Source organism: Coptis chinensis, chromosome 1 (genome assembly GCF_015680905.1).
Source record: "Coptis chinensis isolate HL-2020 chromosome 1, ASM1568090v1, whole genome shotgun sequence".
NCBI lineage: Eukaryota > Viridiplantae > Streptophyta > Magnoliopsida > Ranunculales > Ranunculaceae > Coptis > Coptis chinensis.
In genome coordinates, this window is record NC_141456.1 from 16,804,549 (window position 1) to 16,826,078 (window position 21,530).

The 21,530-nt window shown below is 36.4% G+C and overlaps 2 protein-coding genes and 1 non-coding gene across 3 annotated transcripts; all 3 read left to right on the forward strand.

Moving 5' to 3' along the window:
* The first annotated feature begins 6,996 nt into the window (after positions 1-6,996).
* On the forward strand, positions 6,997-9,782 carry LOC147522541 (large ribosomal subunit protein eL34). Its single transcript, XM_086594101.1, has 4 exons — positions 6,997-7,179; positions 7,254-7,333; positions 9,275-9,384; positions 9,487-9,782. Exons 1-4 carry the CDS (start codon positions 7,101-7,103, stop codon positions 9,578-9,580), a joined length of 363 nt encoding a protein of 120 aa, XP_086450227.1. The 5' UTR covers positions 6,997-7,100; the 3' UTR covers positions 9,581-9,782.
* LOC147522542 (small nucleolar RNA snoR137) lies at positions 7,591-7,733 on the forward strand. The gene has a single exon (XR_015206363.1). It is a non-coding gene; the product is annotated as a small nucleolar RNA snoR137 (small nucleolar RNA).
* Positions 9,783-12,608: 2,826 nt separating the features above from the next.
* Positions 12,609-14,529, forward strand: LOC147522543 (uncharacterized). Its single transcript, XM_086567990.1, has 7 exons — positions 12,609-13,047; positions 13,170-13,251; positions 13,452-13,727; positions 13,814-13,931; positions 14,002-14,169; positions 14,262-14,321; positions 14,482-14,529. The coding sequence occupies exons 1-7, from the start codon at positions 12,939-12,941 to the stop codon at positions 14,527-14,529; spliced, it is 861 nt and encodes a 286-aa protein (XP_086424116.1). The 5' UTR covers positions 12,609-12,938.
* The last annotated feature ends 7,001 nt before the right edge of the window (positions 14,530-21,530 follow it).

Genomic DNA, 21,530 nt, shown 5'->3' on the forward strand with positions numbered 1-21,530 from the left:
GCAATGGAGCGTACTGGATAAAGACCCAAGAAGGGAAATTATTACCACGACCTTGGAACACTTACTTGTTGAAGAAGTGCTATCAATAAAATTACATTGTTGTATATCCCATGTTTTCTTTTGCTGTCAATGCAAAGTTACTTTACTTATGTTTGTTATTACAATTTACTCCATTTACTCGCAATGGCAAGTCATGCAATTCGCACCACAAGCACAACCAGTCCACTTGCACTATCGATGCTCTCCGTGAGCAGAACGCTCTCTTGAGCTTATTGGCTCTACAGTCTCTCCGAGTCTCGCTAATCGAGGACCTATACTTCTAGGATCGACTTAGTGAGAACGCTCTCAGTGAGCAATACGCTTTCATAAGCTAACACGCTCTCCGTGAGCAGAACGCTCTCTTGAGTTTACAGGCTCTACAGCCTCTCCGAGTCTCGCTAATCGAGGACCTATACTTCTAGGATCGACTTAGTGAGAACTCTCTCAGTGAGCAATACGCTTTCATAAGCTAACACGCTCTCTGTGAGCAGAACGCTCTCTTGAGCTTATAGGCTCTACAGCCTCTCCGAGTCTCGCTAATCAAGGACCTATACTTCTAGGATCGACTTAGTGAGAACGCTCTCAGTAAGCAATACGCTTTCATAAGCTAACACGCTCTCTTTGAGCAAAACGTTCTCTTGAGCTTACAGGCTCTACAGCCTCTCCGAGTCTCGCTAATCGAGGACCTATACTTCTAAGATCGACTTAGCGAGATTGCTCTCAGTGAGCAATATACTTTCATAAGCTAACACGCTCTCCGTGAGCAGAATGCTCTCTTGAGCTTACATGCTCTACAGCCTCTCCGAGTCTCGCTAGTCGAAGACCTACACTTCTAGGATCGACTCAGCGAGAACGCTCTCAGTAAGCAATACGCCTTCATAAGCCAACACGCTCTCCGTGAGCAGAATGCTCTCTTGAGCTTACAGGCTCCAGCGCCTTCCCAACCAACCTAATGGCAAACTATTAATGATAAGCTCAGATTGACGAGAATGCTCTCAACGAGCCTTACATCCTAACGTAATAACCACAAAGGAAAGCAATAACTATGAGCGCAACACTTCTTTATGCTAAACCTCAGGCTCTTTCGCCATCTCATACCATAAGCATTATAAACAGGGTACTAACTATAAACATTCAAGTAGAAACAGGCATTCCATACACGTCCAAATAGAAATACTCGGCCAACGCCAAGAAGTCACTTCCACCGATCTGCTGGGTCTACCCAGGAAATCCAGATCGGTATGTCTTACAATTTAACAAAACATCAAACTGCCACTTTCGTGGAAACCAGTTCTCAGTTTCAAAATGGCAAACTGCTCAGGCAAGCCTGAAGACACAACTCTATTGTTAACTCTCATATAAGAGAGGAGAACTTACAAAATATTCATAAATTTTCAACAACTGACAATGACAAGAGGAGACTTCACAATCAAGAATCAGTCACAACATGCTTATCTTTCGGCAAATATAGTTAGAAGGGTGTGCTGGCGGATCTCAAAGACCACACGATACACGACCCTCAGACCCGGCTGTCACTCACCTTTTTCAGCTGGTGATATTTCTCGTCCAGCTCAGCATATTGGACACAAGCCATGGTATACGCATCTTGCGCCTTGCGCGCCACCCTCTGGCATTGTTTGGCATACTCAGTCACTTTAGCCAGCTCCCCTTGCAGGTCAGTCATAGCGGTAACTAACACAGCGTTCTCATCAGCAGCATCACAACATTTCTTGGTCATCACCTCCAGTTTCTTCTTGTCAACTCCCCACGCAGCTCGCATATATCCCAACTCGACGTGCGGGTTAGCGTCAGTATCGGAGTGCTGCACAACGTTCTTCAATTTGTCATACCCTGCAAAAAACTACAGGTCCAATACTAAAGTTACAATTGCCCAAGTAACAAAAACAAAAACATAGCGCATGAAGAGCTCACCAAACAAGCAGCCATGTCCATGGTCCCCAACAGCATCTCCATATCTTCATCCTCCACCTCAGCCTTATCACCATCCAACACGATCTCCTTCAGAAGACTGGTCGCTATGGGTGCCGAGTGGAAGCTGCAGTCAGAGCTTTTCACCGCACGTTTCTTCCCCGTCTTCCCCATGTAGTAGAATTCGCTCCCCACGTCTCCGAGACGCGGAGACGAACTCTCACCAGTGACGTGATGACCTTGCCCCAGGTCGCTACGTTCCTCAACATGCTGATCGGTATCATCCACTCATCGGGCCGACCTGAATACGACACCACCAGTCGAACGACTTGATTTCCTAGGTCGCTTGTTGCCTTTGGTCTCTACAGCAACAACCTTTCTTTTACCACGGTCACCATGCACATGGGGATGAAATTCCATTTCTTCCATTATCAGAGGAGAGGTCTCCCTCAAACTTCCTTCTCCCCTCGTATATTTGCGGCACCTGGCCATAGCGTAATCTACGAATGAGAATGACATTACGCGAGTTAACAACCAAAACACCAATTTTTGTTCAAAAGGTGTAGCTAAAAAAGGAAGACATACGTACCTGAATATGTAGCGAAGAAGATGAAGCAGCACAATTTGAAGAAGAGGAAATGCAGCAACATGAAGAGCAAATGGGAACAAATGCCTTTGCTTTTCTACGAATGGTGTTACTTATTGTGTAATAGCGTATCTTCCCTAGGTACATCATAATTACATTGAGACGCCAAACGTCAGGCCACCTGGTAGCCATCATTGCACATATCTAACCGCTCACTTGCCTACACGTATCACGCACGTGCAAAACTGTTTCAACTCTCCAGAATGAAGAACTCGACCTACGACCTACTATCTTCGCAACTCCTCTTGAGTCGCCAACACGCGTTACATGCGACTTACAACGCTAAAAGACCTATTACGGACAGGACACTCATTCAAAGATCGCAGGTTAATTCAAGGCAACTACTATCACAAGAAGTTGTCTACGCAGCTACACAGATATAGGACTATCTACATTCATACATTCAACCATACAAGAGTCATACAAAGCAAAGAAATAAGTACTAAGCATAGCATATAAACAAAAAGCGAGCTACTAAGGCCGGCCCAAACACAGTTCACATTTCAGCCGAGCTGCTGAGTCTACTCAAGAAATCCAGCTCGGCTAACCAACATTCATCATCATATGTTCATCCAGTTTTAACAAATAGAAAAAAGAAAAGCGAACTGTGACACCAGTTCTATTGTATCACAGTTGACAACCATTCAAATCAACAGCCCTATATCACAACTTGCTAGTTCCAGGCATGGCAACCAAACTTTCGGCCACCAGCGAGTCTTCAACTTTAGCTTCTTTCCCCTCGACCACTATTGATACACCATCCAAATCTAAGCTCATAAGTACATCAGCCACAGCAGTTTTAGTGCGAGGCACAGCGACCTCCGGAGCAACGATGGAAAAAATAGGTACACCACTAGTATCTCCCTGAACCTGTACCACTGAGGTGCGAGGAGTCCCGCATTCATGCGCCTCTTTCAAAGCTTTATAATCAGCCTCTAGCTCAACAAAGTCAGCGTCCAGCTCGTCATAAGCTTTAGTAGCGTCTTGAGCAACTCCCTTTGCGGTCGCGTACTCATTCAAACCTACCAATTTCCCATACCACAAGATTAACATTTTCTTCAAAGACCTTGTTTTTCATTTCCGGATCTTCCGCCAAGATCCTTGACATCTTCGCCAAGCTAAGAGCTTGGTGTGTTTTATTCAGGTCCTCAAGCTCCTCACGTTCCATCTTAGCAGCGTCCTGAACATTCTTTAGCTCCTCGGTCAGCTTCACCACCGTTTTCCTATCGGTCTCAGCGAACTGAGCAATCTCCTTCAGCTTCTGAAATCCACTCACAAGCTGCAGTCGCACACATATACTGATAATCACTTCACAACAAGTTTCATAAACGAACAAATAAGTTCAAGCAAGACAATCCCACGTACCAGAGCGATTTCCATCCGCTTTAGGTTATCCGCCAACCCCCTCTCATCCAGCTCCTTACGGTTGCCATCCAGAGCTATATGTTCAAGCAAACAAGCCGATACCTTACTCGACCTGAAGCTGCAATCAGTCCGCTTCACAGTGCGCTGCACCCCATTGTCGTCCTGGTACACAAGTTAGGCCTCCACGTCATCAGGAGGCATAGTTGACTTCCCACTCGCCTTGTGGGAACCCTTCGCCAGCGGACTAGGCTCTAGCACCACAGGAGACGAGCTCGGCCTAGCTCCAAAAGTAGCCAGATCCAAAACTTGCTCGGGTCTCGCCCGAGTCTTGCGAGTGGCAGTACCACCAATTCGACCACCACCCGAACCACCCCCCATGCTGGAACTCTCCCCCAGAGCATGCCTCACAGCTTTGGCAACCCTTATAGTGTCTTGCTCCGACGTGTCGGCCTTCCTCTTCGACGACCTACTCCTTACATGAGGGTTGAAGACCACCGTCTCCAACTCTATAGGAGCATCAATCGACCCACCCTCAGGTCGCCAGCTTGACCCACCCTTTGCCCACGAGGCACCAAAGACCTCCTCGTAGGGTCGCCCGGAACTACCACGACCCCGGTTTCTATCCTCCCTGGTTACCAAGTCACTTGCGCGCTTCTCCATCACTTCCTTCCTCGCTTGACCTCGAGCTCGATCCTTCTGAACCCTTCTTTTCTCCCGGATCGCCGGACTGCCCTTTTCTACAAAGAAGTTAGCTACTTCTGGCAGCTTCGCTTGTTTCTGCGCTCGAGTCAACCGCGCGAACCTCTCTATCTCCCCCCGATCAGTTCGTGTTTTGACAGAAAAATCTACAAACAGAGCAAAGACACAAGTAAGTTAAGGTAATAGTAACTCACCTATTAAAACGACATGCACAAGACATTCCTACCCACAGGAGATATTGCAAATTCTAGTTTGCAACCTACATCCGCTAGCACAGTAGTTGCCAACTAGCAGCAACGACCTCTTTGTCCAAGCCTCGTTGCTTACACCGTCAATCACACCAGAACGCGTCGTCATAGTTTGCAAGCTAAAGTTGAAATTACCGGATAAGCCTTTAACAAGTGTTCAAGAATATCAGATACCCCTATGTGGTATTCGCCACTTGCATTTAGCAGGTCGAACACCTTGAACAGCCGCCAGGTGTTACCAACAAATTGACAAGGGAACTTCCAACAATGAGCTAGAAAGTCGCAAACCAGCTTCGAGAACGGTATTTGCATATGCGCTCTTAGCTGGCCCTCACAGATTATTACCCCAACGTCCGGCGGGTTGTATTCTTCACTACGCACATTTTCACTCGACCTTGGTTCGTATATCTCTAGGTCTGGTATGTTTATCCCATAAGCTGCCCCCAGTTCGGGGAATGCACTCGCTGCAAGTCGATCCACCGTCCTAGGGGGCAACCCACTTGAAGATGACCCCTCACTACGACCTGACGTGCTAGCCACAACACCAACAGAGCCAGATCATACACTACCCTCATTTCCCCTAACTTCCTCACCATGATCAGATTGCATTGATTCCCAAGACTCATGGACTCTTCCTTATCGTCCTCATACTCACCACAACTTAAAGAGACCTCTCGAACCTCTTCAGAACTAGTATCGTCAGAGTCAGACATTTTTATGTTTTCTCCTTACCAAATACCCAGTGCTTAAACAATAAAACCTAACAGCGACCTATATACTAAACACACAACACTTGACTAAGATGAAAGAAAATGGAAAACGGAAAGGCAGCAGTAACAGAAACACTCACTTGAGAAACCCTAGTTTGCGATTTTGCTGAAGAAGAAAACAGAAAATAGTTTTTCAGTTGTCCCAAATTTGATTTTGTCCAATCGCTTGTTCAGTTACCAAGGAGTTATGATTACAACCTACGCCTTAGCCCACACACGTGGCTCGAGGACCTGTCTTTTCTCGATTCCGAAAAATGAGGCGACACGTTTCTCTACCAATCAAGATGATTCATCGCGTGCTAACCACGTGACAACTTTTGTTTTTCACCAAATCGTCATACAACACATTTCGCGACTTTATGATGGGCGGCCGCTCCACGCATTACCCGGCCACTCTTCCACTCATGCTCAACACGCGTGTTGTCGTTTTCTCGCCAGATCGCTTAATGGACGACCGACAATCCACCGAGAGGGGTAATAAGGGAGTAATATTCTCATTAAAGAATATTAAGCACACGTTAAACATGAGTAAAGATTGCAGCGTACTCAAGACATCGTCCTCCAAGATCGACTCGCGAGCAGCTCGCTTCATGTAGGTGGTACACTTTAGCTCGCTCAAGAACGTTCCAAAGAAGACCGAACGACCTAGAGCAGAACGATTCGAATAAAGATGTTTCCTTTAATCCAAGGGTAATCATTACCAAAGCCTTACCTGTAACTCCAATCACTGGGAATTATGAACTATTGCACCCACTCTCAATGATCACCGCTTTCCTATCAGAACCAATCTAACACTCATTCGTAATCTCCACCCTACATTTGTACAAGAGAATACACGTGTCTGAAAAATCAATACTCTCTTATGCCTATAAATACCACCTATATGAACTATGTGGACCTGATTCTTCTCTCCCCCCAGAATCAAGAGAAGATACGTAGGTAGCTCGCTCCTTGGCAAACTCGGTCTTTCCCAAATCCAAACCTCTTCTTCTTCCTCCTGTATATGTAAGGAAAAAACGCTCCTTTACCCATTGCTAATCTTAATCGGATTGCTCTTTACAGGTAGCAGTGTAGCGCACTAACTAGACTAAAAATTCACGCTACTCTGCGCCCAACTAATTGTAACTTGTGAGGTAACACATTTTCTACCGTCTAGCTAACTTCAAGTCCACGCCTACCAGTCAAGTCATTTTACAAGGGACCATTGAGTAATTACGAAAAAGTAGGTTACTAAAAACGCGGGATAATCTGAACCGTCCGTAGATATTTATCTTGAGCGTAGGATCTAGGGCACAAAAGTAGACACACTACAAAAGCTAACACATCTCTATCATAAAACCCTCTTTCCACAAAGCCAAAAAAAAAGAGTAGAAACCTCAAAGTGAAGAGGAGGAGGAAGAAGAAATGGTGCAACGTCTCACTTACCGAAAGCGGCATAGCTATGCCACGAAATCGAACCAGAACCGGGTCGTCAAAACCCCCGGTATTTATATTATCTGCTTAAAACTAGATCTACATATTTGGGTATTAATGATTGAAATGTTTTGATTTGTATAGGTGGAAAGTTGGTTTATCAGACAACAAAGAAGAGAGCTAGTGGTCCAAAATGCCCTGTTACTGGAAAGAGAATCCAAGGGGTATGTATGTTTGTTGCATTTCTCTTGAATGATTTCTAGTTTATAAATTTAGGAATCGCTTTTGATAGGCGTTGCGTTCTTCTGGAATTTCAATCATGATGGACGTGTCAACGAAAGCGTAAATAAACAAAGTTTTTACTTTGAGCATTAGCATACTATGAAATACGAAACAACTACACTCAATCTATGATTCTGTAGTTGTTAAGCGGTCCGCTATGCGACATTTTCAGTTGTTTATTTTAGTTTTGAGTGGAATTGTTGCTTCATAATGGTGATCTCCTAATAATTTACAATGAAGGATGATTCAAGTTTCCGGGGCATAGATTGATATACTTATTACCAGTACTAAACAGCATTGTGTATATATGTTGCACCTTGTTACCTGTCTTCTGGTATATTCTCTTTTTTCCCCTTTGTGCACAATTGCGGCTTCAAAATTTGACACCACACCTAGGGAGAGATGTGAGAGTTTTTCTCTTGTGGAGTTAGTCTCTAGGTGTTTCTAATGAAGTCCTGGATTGCTTGGTTAGTAGTTTCCTTAAACTGATAAAAACCTTTCTGTTTATAAAACTAAATCTTTTCTGCTCAAATATTTTTTTGACTCAATGTTGTCAATTACATTGAACAGCTTGTCTTATCAAATATCTTGTATGAAAATGTAGCAACTTTAGATTGTGTATAGGTTATAAATAGGCTACTGAAGCATCTAGTCCGATTTTCGTTTGGATTCTTTACAAATTGATCACTGAGATATTTTATTGTTTAAATCATTAGAGTACAGGAGTATTTGGGGCCAAATATTTGATTATTTATTTCCCCGGCTTCAGTAAGGATTTCTGTACACTAGTTTAGACAGTCAACAGTTGTCCAAGTCAGGTTACTTTTTGAGACAAAGGTCTATTCATACATACTTTTAAATGTGAAGTTTATCTCTTTGGATTTAATAACTTTAAGAGATACTGAATGGGTGATTAGCGGTCAAGGCAAAGAAATGTGTATTTTGCTTCTGTGGACTTAAACTATTACTCGAGTAAAAAAGGAAGGTCTATTAGATGTTGATGTTCATATAAAACTAATTGATTAGACACGCATTAGAGATTCATCATCACTGATTTCATTGTATTTTGCATTCTTTCGGGTTTTCAATAGTAGCCTCAGACTGACTAGAAATCTTTAATTTTTAGTTTGATGAGAAAGCGGGAGAAAGAAATGGTTGAATACGTAAAAATATAATAGTAGCCCTCATTCTATCTTCTAATTTGTTTCCGTTTTCATGAGTTATATCCACTTTCCTTAGATTAAGATTCCTGAATATAAACACAGCATTCAAAGTTCAAATTGGATCTTAAAGATTTATGCAGGTAAATAGTGTGGTCTTATATAAAGCCAAAAAGATACTAGTGTTTTATGCGCAAATGATATTTTCTTTTTTGACCGAAACAGTGCTGTTTCTATTGTCAATGAATTTCTATTGTCAATATGTTCAAGGTCAAAAGTAGCAACACTGGATTGCTTGGTTTTCTCTTCTTTTAGAAACAAAGAAGCTCAAAAGATGTTCTTGTGCACACAATTAGATACTTAGATGTATGGTAATGACTTTTGTCAATCTTATGTGATTACTAATTAGTAATGGACAGAGTTCCTTTTGTCCATCTCATAGTATCCCTTTCTAATCCATTTCAAAGCTTTGGCAAGGTGCCACAGGTCTGTTACTGCCTCGTAATACTGTTGTTACAAGTGCCACTTTTATTTTATTTTATTTTATTTTTTTTCTGGGGAGTATGCAAATTATTAAATAGGTTCCAATGTCTTGTAATCACTGTGTTAATTATTAGGTAACTTCTTTTTTAAAAGATGCACTAACCAGTTTACTGCTCTTATTAATTGGTTCCTTTGTGTTTGCAGTGTTAATTCTGATTCAAATCTTTATTTTTATGTCAGATTCCTCACTTGAGACCTGCTGAATATAAGAGGTCTAGATTATCTAGGAATCGGAGGACTGTGAACCGTGCTTATGGCGGGGTATTGTCTGGGAGTGCAGTCCGGGAGAGGTGGGTGCATCTTATACCATAGTTCATTTAGCTTTCTTATTTCCTGTTGTATGTTGTGGGTGATAGCTAATAGTGAATTCACTTTGTAAAATGGTGTTGTAGAATCATTAGAGCTTTCTTGGTGGAAGAGCAAAAGATTGTGAAGAAGGTTTTGAAGATCCAGAAAGCCAAAGAAAAGACAGCATCAAAGAGCTAGAAGGAGAAAGAAGCTTGAGTTTTGTTCTGCCCAGAAGTTTTGACGTCAGGAGGATAGTGATTTATGGAAAAACTTGTGGCAGTATTGTCAAGTGTGTTTTAGTATTAAAATGTTGTCTTTAATTTGTTTTTTAAGACTTGCAAGATTACTTTGGTTTCTTAGATCTTCACTTCGACGACAATGCATTGCTGGTGTTCTGTTAGTAGTATCTTATTTTAATGAGTTAAATTGTTATGAATTTAGGATTGTGGGTATATGGACTGACCGAGTTCTCCAAATATGGCTTGTTACTATACTGTGGATGTGGGCTCAGTTGAGTGTTACACAATGTGCACTTCACTTTTGATATTGCACACGAATGCTAATAAGGTTCTTTTTTTTCGGTACTTGCTACGGGCACCTTTCATTTTGATTTTTTTTTTTTCCATTTTGGGTTAGGCGGACTTAGGGGTGCACCTTCCAGTTTGATTTTTTTTATCCATTTTGTGTTAGGCGGACTTAGGGGTGCAAACGGGTAGGTCTGAATCTAATGGATATAAAAAAATTTATCCAGATCCGAATCAAACGGATATTAAAAAATTTATCTGAATCTGATTTCGGATATTCGAAACAGATATTGGATAATATTCGATCCGAAAATTAAAATTAAATAAAATTTTATTTGTTTTGAATAATTCATTTTACTACTATAAAAACTAATATAAATATATATATTTGTCATTTATTATTATTATTTTGTTATTATAGTTTTATATTATTAGTTTATGATTTTATATAATATTTTATATAATAAAAAATGAATAAATTAATTATATATAATAACTATTAATTTTTTAAATCAGATCGGATATTATCAGATATAGATATAGTATCTGAATCCGTATCCGAAATTAGTTCAGACATAAAAAAAATATCCGAATTCGAAATTTTCAGATAATATCCGATTTTTCGAATACGAATTCGAATTCGAATCGGATTCGAATATTTGGATATCCACTTGCACTCCTAGGCAGACTCCAAAAAAAAAAAAATTTATCACAAAATTACTATTAACCTAAAAAACATATTTTCCAGTTATCACTGTACTCGTTGAAGGAGAAGAAGATGGGTGGTTTTCCAGTTTAACTACCTTTTCCAGTTTAACTTTCCCAACACAATTGCAGACTCCAAATTGAACTGGGTCTGCCCAACACAAAATAGGGTCCGTCAATAACATGATTTTTTTTTTTTTGGTAATAATTTGCAATATTATTAATATGAACAAGAGGTTACATTATCATGTCATTGCTCCAGGATTTGTTGCATCCATATTGGAGTTATATCAGTTGGTAGTATATCCATAGTTCGTGATTCCGAACGAAACTCCGGAATTCCGCTCGGAATTTCGGTTTTTCAAAAAATCGAAATTTTAAATATAGTGTCGAAATCATCGAAATTCCAAAGGGATTCAAAATTCCGAATGCTATAAGGTCGAAATTTATTGGATTTACCGGAATTCGAATTCCGAAATCCCGAACTATGAGTATATCACTATTACTATAAATAGCCTGCCATCTTAAAAGTAATCAGCCTTTTCAGTACCGCATAATGCCCTTACCAAGTGTTGAGAAAAAAATAGATGAGTGGGCGAACAAATGGACAACATAGTAATTTGCTTTTTTCCTTTCCATTTATAGCCTGTAGTTTAATAAGAGTAAAGTGCATATACAGAGGTTTTTTTTTTGTCCTTTTGAAGATGTTATTAAATGTACGCACATTTTCTTTATGTCGCCGCCATACAGTGTTTAACGCATATGCACAATCCACATTAAACATGATGCCCTTACTAAGTGTTGAGAAAAAAATAGATGAGTGGGCGAACAAATAGACAACATAGTAATTTGCTTTTTTCCTTTCCATTTATAGCCTGTAGTTTAATAAGAGTAAAGTGCATATACAGAGGTTTTTTTTTGTCTTTTTGAAGATGTTATTAAATATACGTACCTTTTCTTTATGTCGCCGCCATACAGTGTTTAACGCATATGCACAATCCACATTAAACATGATTATGTATCCCATCTACTTTACTTTTTTAGTCGACCCACAGTGTTTAACGCATCTGCAATGTCAACATTAAGCATTCCTATGCACCCTAACTACTCTAACTTTTCATTCTATTTTTTTGTTCCCATAAGTATCTGCTAAATTTTCAAAACAGTTGTGTGGTACCCCGTTAGAACGCATTGGTGTTACCAACGCTTTTGTAGAGGAAAGAAAGAGTTTTACTATCAGCCATATTTTCTCATCACATTATTTGGTCCTTTCTATACATATAGAGCCAGTAGTACATCATATTGCCCATTATCTCCCCAGATTTGATGCCCGTGAGTCATTACAATATGTTTAACCCCTCCATAACTAAAAAACAAACCTGCTTTACATTTTATTTTTTTTTAAAATATCCCCAACATTATTTTCTTTCCTCTTCAAATACTTGCCTCGGGCGCACTTCAGTGCAGTCGGCACACAATGTTGAACGCATTTGCAATGTCCACAATAAGCATGACTATGCATCCTACCTACTCTACCTTTTCAGTTTATTTTTTTGTTCCCATAAGTATCTGCTAACTTTTAAAAACAACTGTGTGGGACCCCGTTAGAACGCATCGGTGTTGCCAACGCTTCTGTAGAGAGAAGAGAGAGTTTTACTACTAGCCAGATTTTCTCATCACATTATTTGGCCCTTTCTATGCATATAGAGCCAGCATACTGCCCATTATCTCCCCAAAGTTGACGCCCGTGAGTCATTACAATGTGTTTAACCCCACCATAACTAAAAAACAAACCTGCTTTACATTTTAATTTTTTTTTAAATATCTCCAACATTATTTTCTTACCTCTTCAAATATTTGCCTCGGGCGCACTTCAGTTTAGCATGCGTAGCTAGAGTTTAATAGGAAAGGTTTTAACCTGCTTTATGCAGACAAAAAAAAAAAAAAAGAATGATGCTATACAATGTTTATTTGTCACTGACTTCAAAAACCTTCAAGAAAGATCTAAACGGAAAACTCTTTTATCAGGTTATATATTAAAACTTTCGACTTAAATATTTCTTCTAATTTATAATTTCACATTAGATTAATCAGTCTTTTCACTTGAAAAGCTAAATGACAGAAGTTCTAATGTTTTGTTTATGTCAACACGTAGATGTTATTGGTGTCTTGAAAAGAGTTGGCAACCGTAAAGAAAAATTAGGATTAAATTTACAAGAGATCGTAATCATGGATAAGAAGTGAGTTAAACATTGATATCTTTAGTTAACAAATCAAACATATTGTTGTAACTCAATGAAGTCTACCCAACTTTTAGCGGCGCGGAAATGACAATTGCTTTGTGGGGTGATATCGACAAATCAATTCTAGAAGACATTATAACAAAACATAATGTTATCATTATAGCCACTTCGCTGAATGCAAAAGATTATCAAGGTACATATACATTTATATCATTGACAATTTATGTTGGTATCAAATATCAATTAATATCAAATTTATATTCCACCTGAAATTCTATCCATTAAAAAAAGGTTTTAATATAGTTTTTATTGTAGGCAAAATTACACTTTCATCTCTTAGCGGGACAAAAATCTATGTCAACCTGAAAATTGATGTTGTTGCTGAATACAAGCACAGGTGAATTATATATATATAATTTTTTTTTTAGTAAAAAAAAATTAACATCGACTATATTCGTTAACACTATAAATATATTTGTTACATTGGGTTCAATTTTCTTTTACTAAATTGCTATGCGTATTTATGTAACTGCAATTCATTAACATTTTTCCTATTCTCATTATGATCCACGTTTTTATTTCTTGGGTACATACTAGCTTCCGAGATACATACATTTCCGTAGAGATTGAGGGTTCTCCTGAAAATTTATCTGAAGAAGAACTACTTAGAAATAGAAGAATTACCATAGCTAAATTAAAGGAGCTTGGAACAGATAAAGGACAACACGGATCAAGCTATACTTGCTCTGCCATAGTAGACAAGGTATACAGTGTTAATTGGTTCTACAATTGCTGCAGACATTGTAAGATAACTATCCCACAAATTGACTCTGAGAAACCCTGTACCAAGTGTAAGATGGACACAGAAAAAAGGTTGGTAAAATTAAACTAACGTATTTAACATGTTTTTCCTTAAAGTATTCAACTCCCTCATTTACCACATTCTAATTTCAAAGTAGGTATAAACTTCGAATGTGTGTGAATGATTTCTCCGATATCACCACTTTTGTCGCTTTCAACAAGCATGCCGAAGCCTTGCTTATGAAGTCGGTCGAAGAATTAGACATAATCCAAAAGGTAAGTTACTTCACAATTCATTAATACATCTTTTGAATATAAGTTGAAATATTTCTTATACAAAATACAGAAAAATGGTCCGGATGCAGTTTCCAAAGAACTCCAAAAAATTGAAGGAAGATCTTTCATCTTCCAAGTTCAAATCAACGGCTTTAGTGCCAAGGAAACTTTTGAATCATTTACCATCGACAAAGTTTACCTGAAGAAAACAGACTTAGATAGTCAAGTGGTTGGCAAGGTGAACTTATGCTTTTATTTATTTATTTTTATTTTTCCATTCCAAAAAATTTATGTAAATGCTTTAACAATTATACATTTTAACTAACATAGGGTAATGAGCTCGCAACTGGTGAAATGGTTCGCAAAGATGTTTCATCCAAGGAAAACAACGTTGAAATACAACCATCCAAAAAAAAAAAAAAATCAAAAGAACATAATACTAGGTAAATGAACAACGCACACATTTGTGTGGCATTATTTAAATATTCATTTCCTTTATTTGCTACCTAGGAAATATAACAACGTTAATTGTTTTTGTTCTACAATGCAGAAGACATCCATGTATGAAGAGTTAACTGTGTTATATCTCTATTTTTAATTTTTCAAAAGTCAACTGCAAAATGGAAAACGAGATGCTACTACGCCTACTCCATCCAACATTAGGTCCATATAATAAATGTTGTTGATTTGACTCTGTTCAAGTCATGTGGCTCGGAGTGTTATAATAATATTTATGTACATATGTTTATTTTTAAATAATTTGCTACTTTAAGCAAATCTAGCAACCTTTCCACTTGAGCTTTCTATCAATAAAATATTCTTATCTAAATATTATAAAAAATATAAATTATCTATATTATGCCTCCATCTGATCCTTTTTTTGTTCCATTTCAAATTCTTACTTGCAACCATATTCCAATATTTCAAAATCTTCGTGATTCTACGGATTTTAAAAAACAAAATTACGAAACTTATTCCATTATATTACAAGAACATTCTGAAATTTAGATTTATTCGACACACTATCTGTAATTACGAATTTCACAAAGCTCGAAATATTAGGTGGCATTTCAAACAGTTTCTCAAAATAACCAACTACGCTTACGCCGACCAAAATGAATGGTAACTATACTGTAATAGTATTACACTTTGTGGGTGTACATATTATGCAATATCATCTTCATGTCTGCTTGCTTCTCCTGATTATAACACTATATACTATTTTATTTTCTCAACAAAAACATATATATAGTTATTCTGTACTGATACACCTGTTTAAAAGTTGGCTTATGACAAATCATGTTTTGAGAATTAACATGTATTTTTTTTTTTTTCAATATTTTTTAATAGAGATGTTTTTAAATTCCTCCCAAGCATCCCTTCGACTTTCTCGCAATCATCCCTTCGACTTTAAAAGTTGACTTTCCCGCTTGATTAAGTTAAAGAAAACTACTTGGATGGTAATTCCTATCTTATTATTGCAAACTTTAATTTTTTTTTAAATTTAAAAGGATGCAAAATTTTAACCAATAAAAAAAAAAAAATTTATAGTTTAGTCTTGACTTAGCATACAATGAGGTCCATTTGTTGGTGAGAAAAAACCACGCATTAAAAAAAGTAATTTTGATTATTTAACAAGTGTAATTCATAATATAGAAAATATCAATTGAAAAAAAAATGTCCATTTATCAACAAGTTGAAAAAAACAGAATTGGTAACTTATCGATTAAGCATATAAAAAAAAAGTCAGAAACAACTCGAATTATGCCTACCATACTTCAATATTATAAAATAACACAATATATATATATCAAGCAAAAAAAACATATATATCAATATATGTATACCAACTACGAACATAATTTTAAACAATATTTTCCATTTGCAATCAGTGGGGCCAAGCCTTAAGGAGCCTCCCACATATCCTCCCTGTTCAACTGCAATCGTACTATTTTCTCTTCTAAACTACATATCGTTCTCTCCAACATGTCAATCTGTTCTTCATTTCGCTGGCGATTTCCATCGGACCATCGAAGATCAAACTCTTGGGCCTCTATCGGATCCTTCGTGAGTCATCTCGATCTTCCTCTAGCTCCTCAACACGCCAAATGATAATTGAGCAAAGCTCTTTCTATCCGAACTATATGTTGCTTTGTCTCTTCCAAACCGGTGATTGCACCCTTCGTGTTCTTTGCTCCCTCGGTTTCTTTCTTAACACTCACGACAACATGGGTTCCAATATCCACCTTTCGGTTGTCGACTACTAAACTAACAATCCGACCACTCTCAGACGTCCTAAATATTCTTGATAATCGACGTGCTACATTATCAAGAAGTAATTGAACCTATATAAAACATTTGACTTTATAAATCTAACAAAAAAACTAAATAAAATAAAAAAAAAAAAAAAAAAGCACAGAAGTTAATCCATTTTGAACATTTGTAAGTCGAAAATGACATAATCATTGTTTCCTTCCCGAACACGCCCATCTCTAGAACTAAGTGGACGGCCATTCCCGACTTCGCTTGGTTCTGAGACACTTGTATTGCTTAGACAATCCCGCCGGTAGCATGGACACGCCTAACGTGTGTTAAAGACTCTTCCATAGCCTTGCGCTTCATATGCTCCTCAGCAGCTTCACCCCTTGCCTTCTCCCATAACAAAAAAAAAAAAGTCATCAAAACAATTATATAGCAATTTAATGTCTCTTTCTCCCTTTGTCTCTTCCGACTTTTTTTTTTTTAAACGTTTTTCCTACCTCTTGGGGTTATTTTAAACATATTTTAAAAATCTTATGTATAAAAGTCCTGGCATAACTCTTAAACTTGACAATTAACATGCCTAACATAAAATAGCCCAACATAGCCTATTTAAAGAAGAAGCAATAAAAAAAAAAACACTTTGAACTATAGTTTTTTTCCATATCTCCTGCTCCTAACCTCTTACATATCCTTCAACTCAGGCCCTTTATTTCTTTCTCATATTATAATCGCTTAAAGAACTCTTTAACAGTTTATTTTTCGTATATACCCTTCCATTACCTTAACGTAACCATCGGCCCCATTATATGTTTTTCTTTTGCCCTTCTTATTTGGCTCCTTCTTAGTCATCTTTTTTGAAACAGTATTTCATCATATATAGCAATAAGAAATGTCTAAACAAAATATATATATATATATATATATATATATATATATATATATATATATATATATATATATATATATATATATATAAAAAAAAAAAAAAAAAAAAAAAAAAAAAAAAAAAAAAAAAAAAAAAAACAATCACCAGCTGTTAAAGACCAAGAAGAGAATATATGTATGTCTAAGGAAACTTGCAAGTTTCTTAAAGAATCTGTGTGTTTTTAAAATAAAAGCAAAAGGCAGAGAAAAACATAATTTTTAAAATAAATTAAATGAAAAATCTACAAAACCACTATATATACTCCATCACATATCATTAAGTTGAGCAGTTCTCTTTTACAAACCAATTGACCCAATAGAATGGGTACAACAAAGGAACTACAATTACTTAGAATATTGAATAACACCCAACTCCCAAAACATTTAATGAGATAAGGCCCACCTCTGTTACATATAATATCTGCTGACACATTTTCAAACTCGAGTTCCAATGTTGTCTGCCACATTAAAAAAAAAAAAAAAAAACATATAGAAATCATTGCGATGGGCTTGAGGATTACATCATTGTCAGAGTGAACCCTATTCGCAAAATAGTCAAAAATGATCCTACATTAATTATTAATAAAAAAATTACGCATAGGTCCCATCAATTACAATTCCTTTTAACATACATCCTACTATACTGTAATTTTAAAAAATATAAAACATGTATTAAGACATACAAGTATGGACATGTGATTACTTTTAAAAGACAATACAAGCTCCACTATAAAATTTACCAAACATCATTTCATCATCATAAGAGCTATTCATTGTACTCAAAAAAGTATTTTTTTTCTTTATAAAAGATGCATGAAGTATTTGATAACTTTAGAGTCCTTCTATTTATGCAAACAAAAATAAATTGTCTATAAATCAAAAGCAAACTGCTGTGAGTTATAAAGAGTGTATGAAAATTAATGCTACTTCAATTCGTAAATATGCTAATGATGTTTGTTGCCTATATATACATATGATTTCACTTAGTACAACTGTTCTAAATGAAAAGGTACTAATTTGTTTATATATATCACCAACTGTTAAAGACAAAGAAGGGAATATTTATATGTTTAAAGAAACTTGCAAGGTTCTTAAAGAATCTTTGTGGTTTTTAAAGTAAAAGAAAAGAAAAAAAAACACAATTTTTTAAATAAATAAAATGAAACTCTAGAAAACAACTATATATACTCCATCACATATGATTAGGTTGAGCAGTTCACCTTTGCAAACTAATTGGCCCAATTAAATGGGTTCAATAATGGCATTACAGTTACTATGACCACTTTGTAAGGCCCAACTTCCAAAACATTGATGAGATAAGGCCCACTTTTGTTACCCATAATATCTTCTGACACTTTTTCAAACCCGAGTTCCAATGTTGTCTGCCACATTAAAAAAAAAAAAAAACATACAGAAGTCGTTGCAATGGGCTCGAGGATTACATCATTGTTAAAGTTAACCCCATTGGCAAAATAGTTTAAAAAATCACTACATTTATCATTAAATAAAAACATTATGCATGGGTCCACTTAATGACAATTACTTTTTATGCATATACTACAGTGTATTATTTTTTAAAACATAAAACCTATATTGAAACATACAAGTATGTACATGTCTTTACTTTGAAAATACTATACAAGCTCCACTATAGAATTTGTAAATATCATTGCATCATCATAAGAGCTTTTCATTGTCCTAAAAAAAAGTTTTTTTTCTTTAGAAAAGATGCAGGAAGCATTTGAAAACATAAGAGTTCTTTCATTTATTCAAACAAAAATAAATCGTACATAAATCCAAAGCAAACTGGTGTGAGTTATAGAGAGTGCATGAAAAATCATGCTGCTTCAATTGGTGGATATGCTAATGATGGTTGTTGCCAATATATGCATATGACTTCACTTAGTGCAACTGTTGTGAATAAACATTTATCAGTTAAATGTGCAGCCTGTGGGTGTCATCTGAATTTTCATCAGCAGAAGTTTTTTGGTCCGAGTAAAGTTAATCAAAATCGATTGTCAGATGTACCTGGTAATCATATGGGAAAAGAAATTTGTATCAGTGGTGGTTCTAAGAGTGTCAAGAGTAAGAGATTTAGAAGCAAATTTACAGAAGCTCAGCAGAAGCAGATGACAGAGTTTGCTAACAGATTAGGTTGGAAAACAAAGAAAAGTGATGTTGTTGCCATTAGGCAGTTTTGTTTGAAGAATGCAGTTGAGATAAATGTTTTTAAAGTGTGGATATATAATAACAAAAGCAAAAGGTGAAGCATAACCAACGACTAACCCTACACCCCTTATTGCAGTTGCAGCATCAATATTAAACCTACTATGTTGATCTCTTCTACTTAAAAAAAAAAAAAAAAAAAAAACTAAAACTGTTTGATTTTTCCAATTTGTTTTATATTTTTTTTGTAAACTTTTTCATATTAAATATTGCAACTCCAACTAAAAGTTATTTAATATCTAATTTCACACCAGAGAAAAATCCCCACCATAACCGTTGACTCCACAAGTTTCTATTTTCTTAAGTTTACCAATTAAGAAAACATTTATGATTAAGTTATTGGATAATCATATATGATTGGATTTTAACAGCCTTATTAATTTTAATTATCTTGATGTAAGCACTTAATACTTAATTGTTTTCTTAGTATTGTCAAACTTATCATGATTTAATTCCTTTTTTCTATGTTTTATTGTTATAATTTTTTAAATCCATTTTCTTGCTTATTCAATCACAGTTAACAACTTCACTTTTATTTTGGGGGTTTTTTTTTTTGTTTTATTTTTAACAATTTTTAAAATTTTATATCATGTCATAGACTATAGTTAAAGTTAGTTTACTCTGATGATGTATTGTATACTACTTAATACTAATTTAATCTTTGTATAACGTGCCAATAACTTATAATGCGTTATGTTTGTTTTAATGCAGAAGTGATAACAAAGAAATCAACCTCAATGAGACTATTGCAAGCGTTTCTTCTACAACAATACCTTGCTTTACTGAAAAGGTTAGTCGATAGACCCTTTCCTGTGTTTTTTTACCGCTTCGGACATGTAACTCATTGTGCTCTCAAATTGATTGCTACATATTAGATTCATGATATTTTTATAGCACGAAGAATACACTTACAGTTAGTTATGAATTTGTTGAACTGTCTTTTGTTTTACTTTTTGTTATTAACTTGCTGCCAAGAACTGCTCCACAATATATAATTCCTACGTTACTGATGACAAATGCTTAGTGAGATTTCCTTTCTGTCTTTATAACTGTGATGGTCGTTGATGTCTTCCACAGCATAGATTATCATTACCTTAATGTATCGTTTGAAGAGTCAGTTCTATCTACTATTCGAATTTATGCCATTGACAGCTAATTACTCAAATCGATAGTGGTCAAACTGTTCTGGCCATTTGTAGATTTGTTTTGTAATTTAAGAAAAATAGTTGAGCTCATTGTCTGAGGTTTTTAAAGTTTTCTATAAATTTTTTTTCTTTCTATGCAGAAATGTATATATTATTCCCTCGATCTGGTACATACAAAAACGTACATTAGAATGAAATAATAAAGAATTTGCAAATTGCTTGATTGAGATAACTTACAGCTACTGAATAAATTAGCGTCTGTTACACCCATATCACGTGGTTTAAAACTAGATTATGGAAGTAACCTCCTCTATCTACTTGACAAACCAAATTTTCCTTTAGACCCACCTATGCTTCTAAATATCAATTAAAAAAAATTACAGAGCCCCCACCATTTTAATTATGTTTTCATATTTTAATATTTCTTTGCCACTATAAAAAAAAACGACCCTTTTATTTTTCTACATACAATAATTATATTCATCATCCAAGTCTCATTAGTCTTCCTCAGTAGCAAACCTTAGTTCTCAATGGCTCCAAACAGGCAGATAAGCCCTATCTCACCCCTGGTCCAAATAGATTACTTCAATAAGATGTCCCGCAAGAATACGCTTGATCCCATGGAAGGGATCCATATTTTTCACAAGTGTATCAAAGCAATGTATGCCCGGCAAGGATTTATGCATGAACAGTTAATAGATTTACAACAACGTATCATAGTGTTTGATGAAGAACAAGAACACTTTTTGGAGAACTACTCGCAGTTCTTAGAGAACCACTCACAAATTTTGGAGAGCCAAAGACAAATTTTTGAGCACCAAGGAGCCCTTCAGCAACAAATTCTCCAACATATAGAATAACTTCACACTATTGTTACAACTTTTCTTCCACATCCTCCCCGTTATAATCGTCCCTACCGCCCTTCATAATCTAATCATACCTCAGAGTAAAAGTTCCCAGTTGTTTTCTCTAAGATTCTTATTGTATGTGTAATATTGAAGTTATGCCACATTTTCATAGTGTGCATTTATGTTTTTGAATA

Bases quoted from the DNA above. Each gene is read 5' to 3' on its own strand.
- LOC147522541 (XM_086594101.1), top strand. From the start codon at position 7,101: ATGGTGCAACGTCTCACTTACCGAAAGCGGCATAGCTATGCCACGAAA. The intron at 7,180-7,253 runs GTATTTATATTA...TGATTTGTATAG, and splicing joins CCGGGTCGTCAAAACCCCCG to GTGGAAAGTTGGTTTATCAG. The intron at 7,334-9,274 runs GTATGTATGTTT...TTTTTATGTCAG, and splicing joins CTGGAAAGAGAATCCAAGGG to ATTCCTCACTTGAGACCTGC.
- LOC147522543 (XM_086567990.1), top strand. From the start codon at position 12,939: ATGACAATTGCTTTGTGGGGTGATATCGACAAATCAATTCTAGAAGAC. The intron at 14,170-14,261 runs GTGAACTTATGC...TAACTAACATAG, and splicing joins ATAGTCAAGTGGTTGGCAAG to GGTAATGAGCTCGCAACTGG. The intron at 14,322-14,481 runs GTTGAAATACAA...TCTACAATGCAG, and splicing joins TTTCATCCAAGGAAAACAAC to AAGACATCCATGTATGAAGA.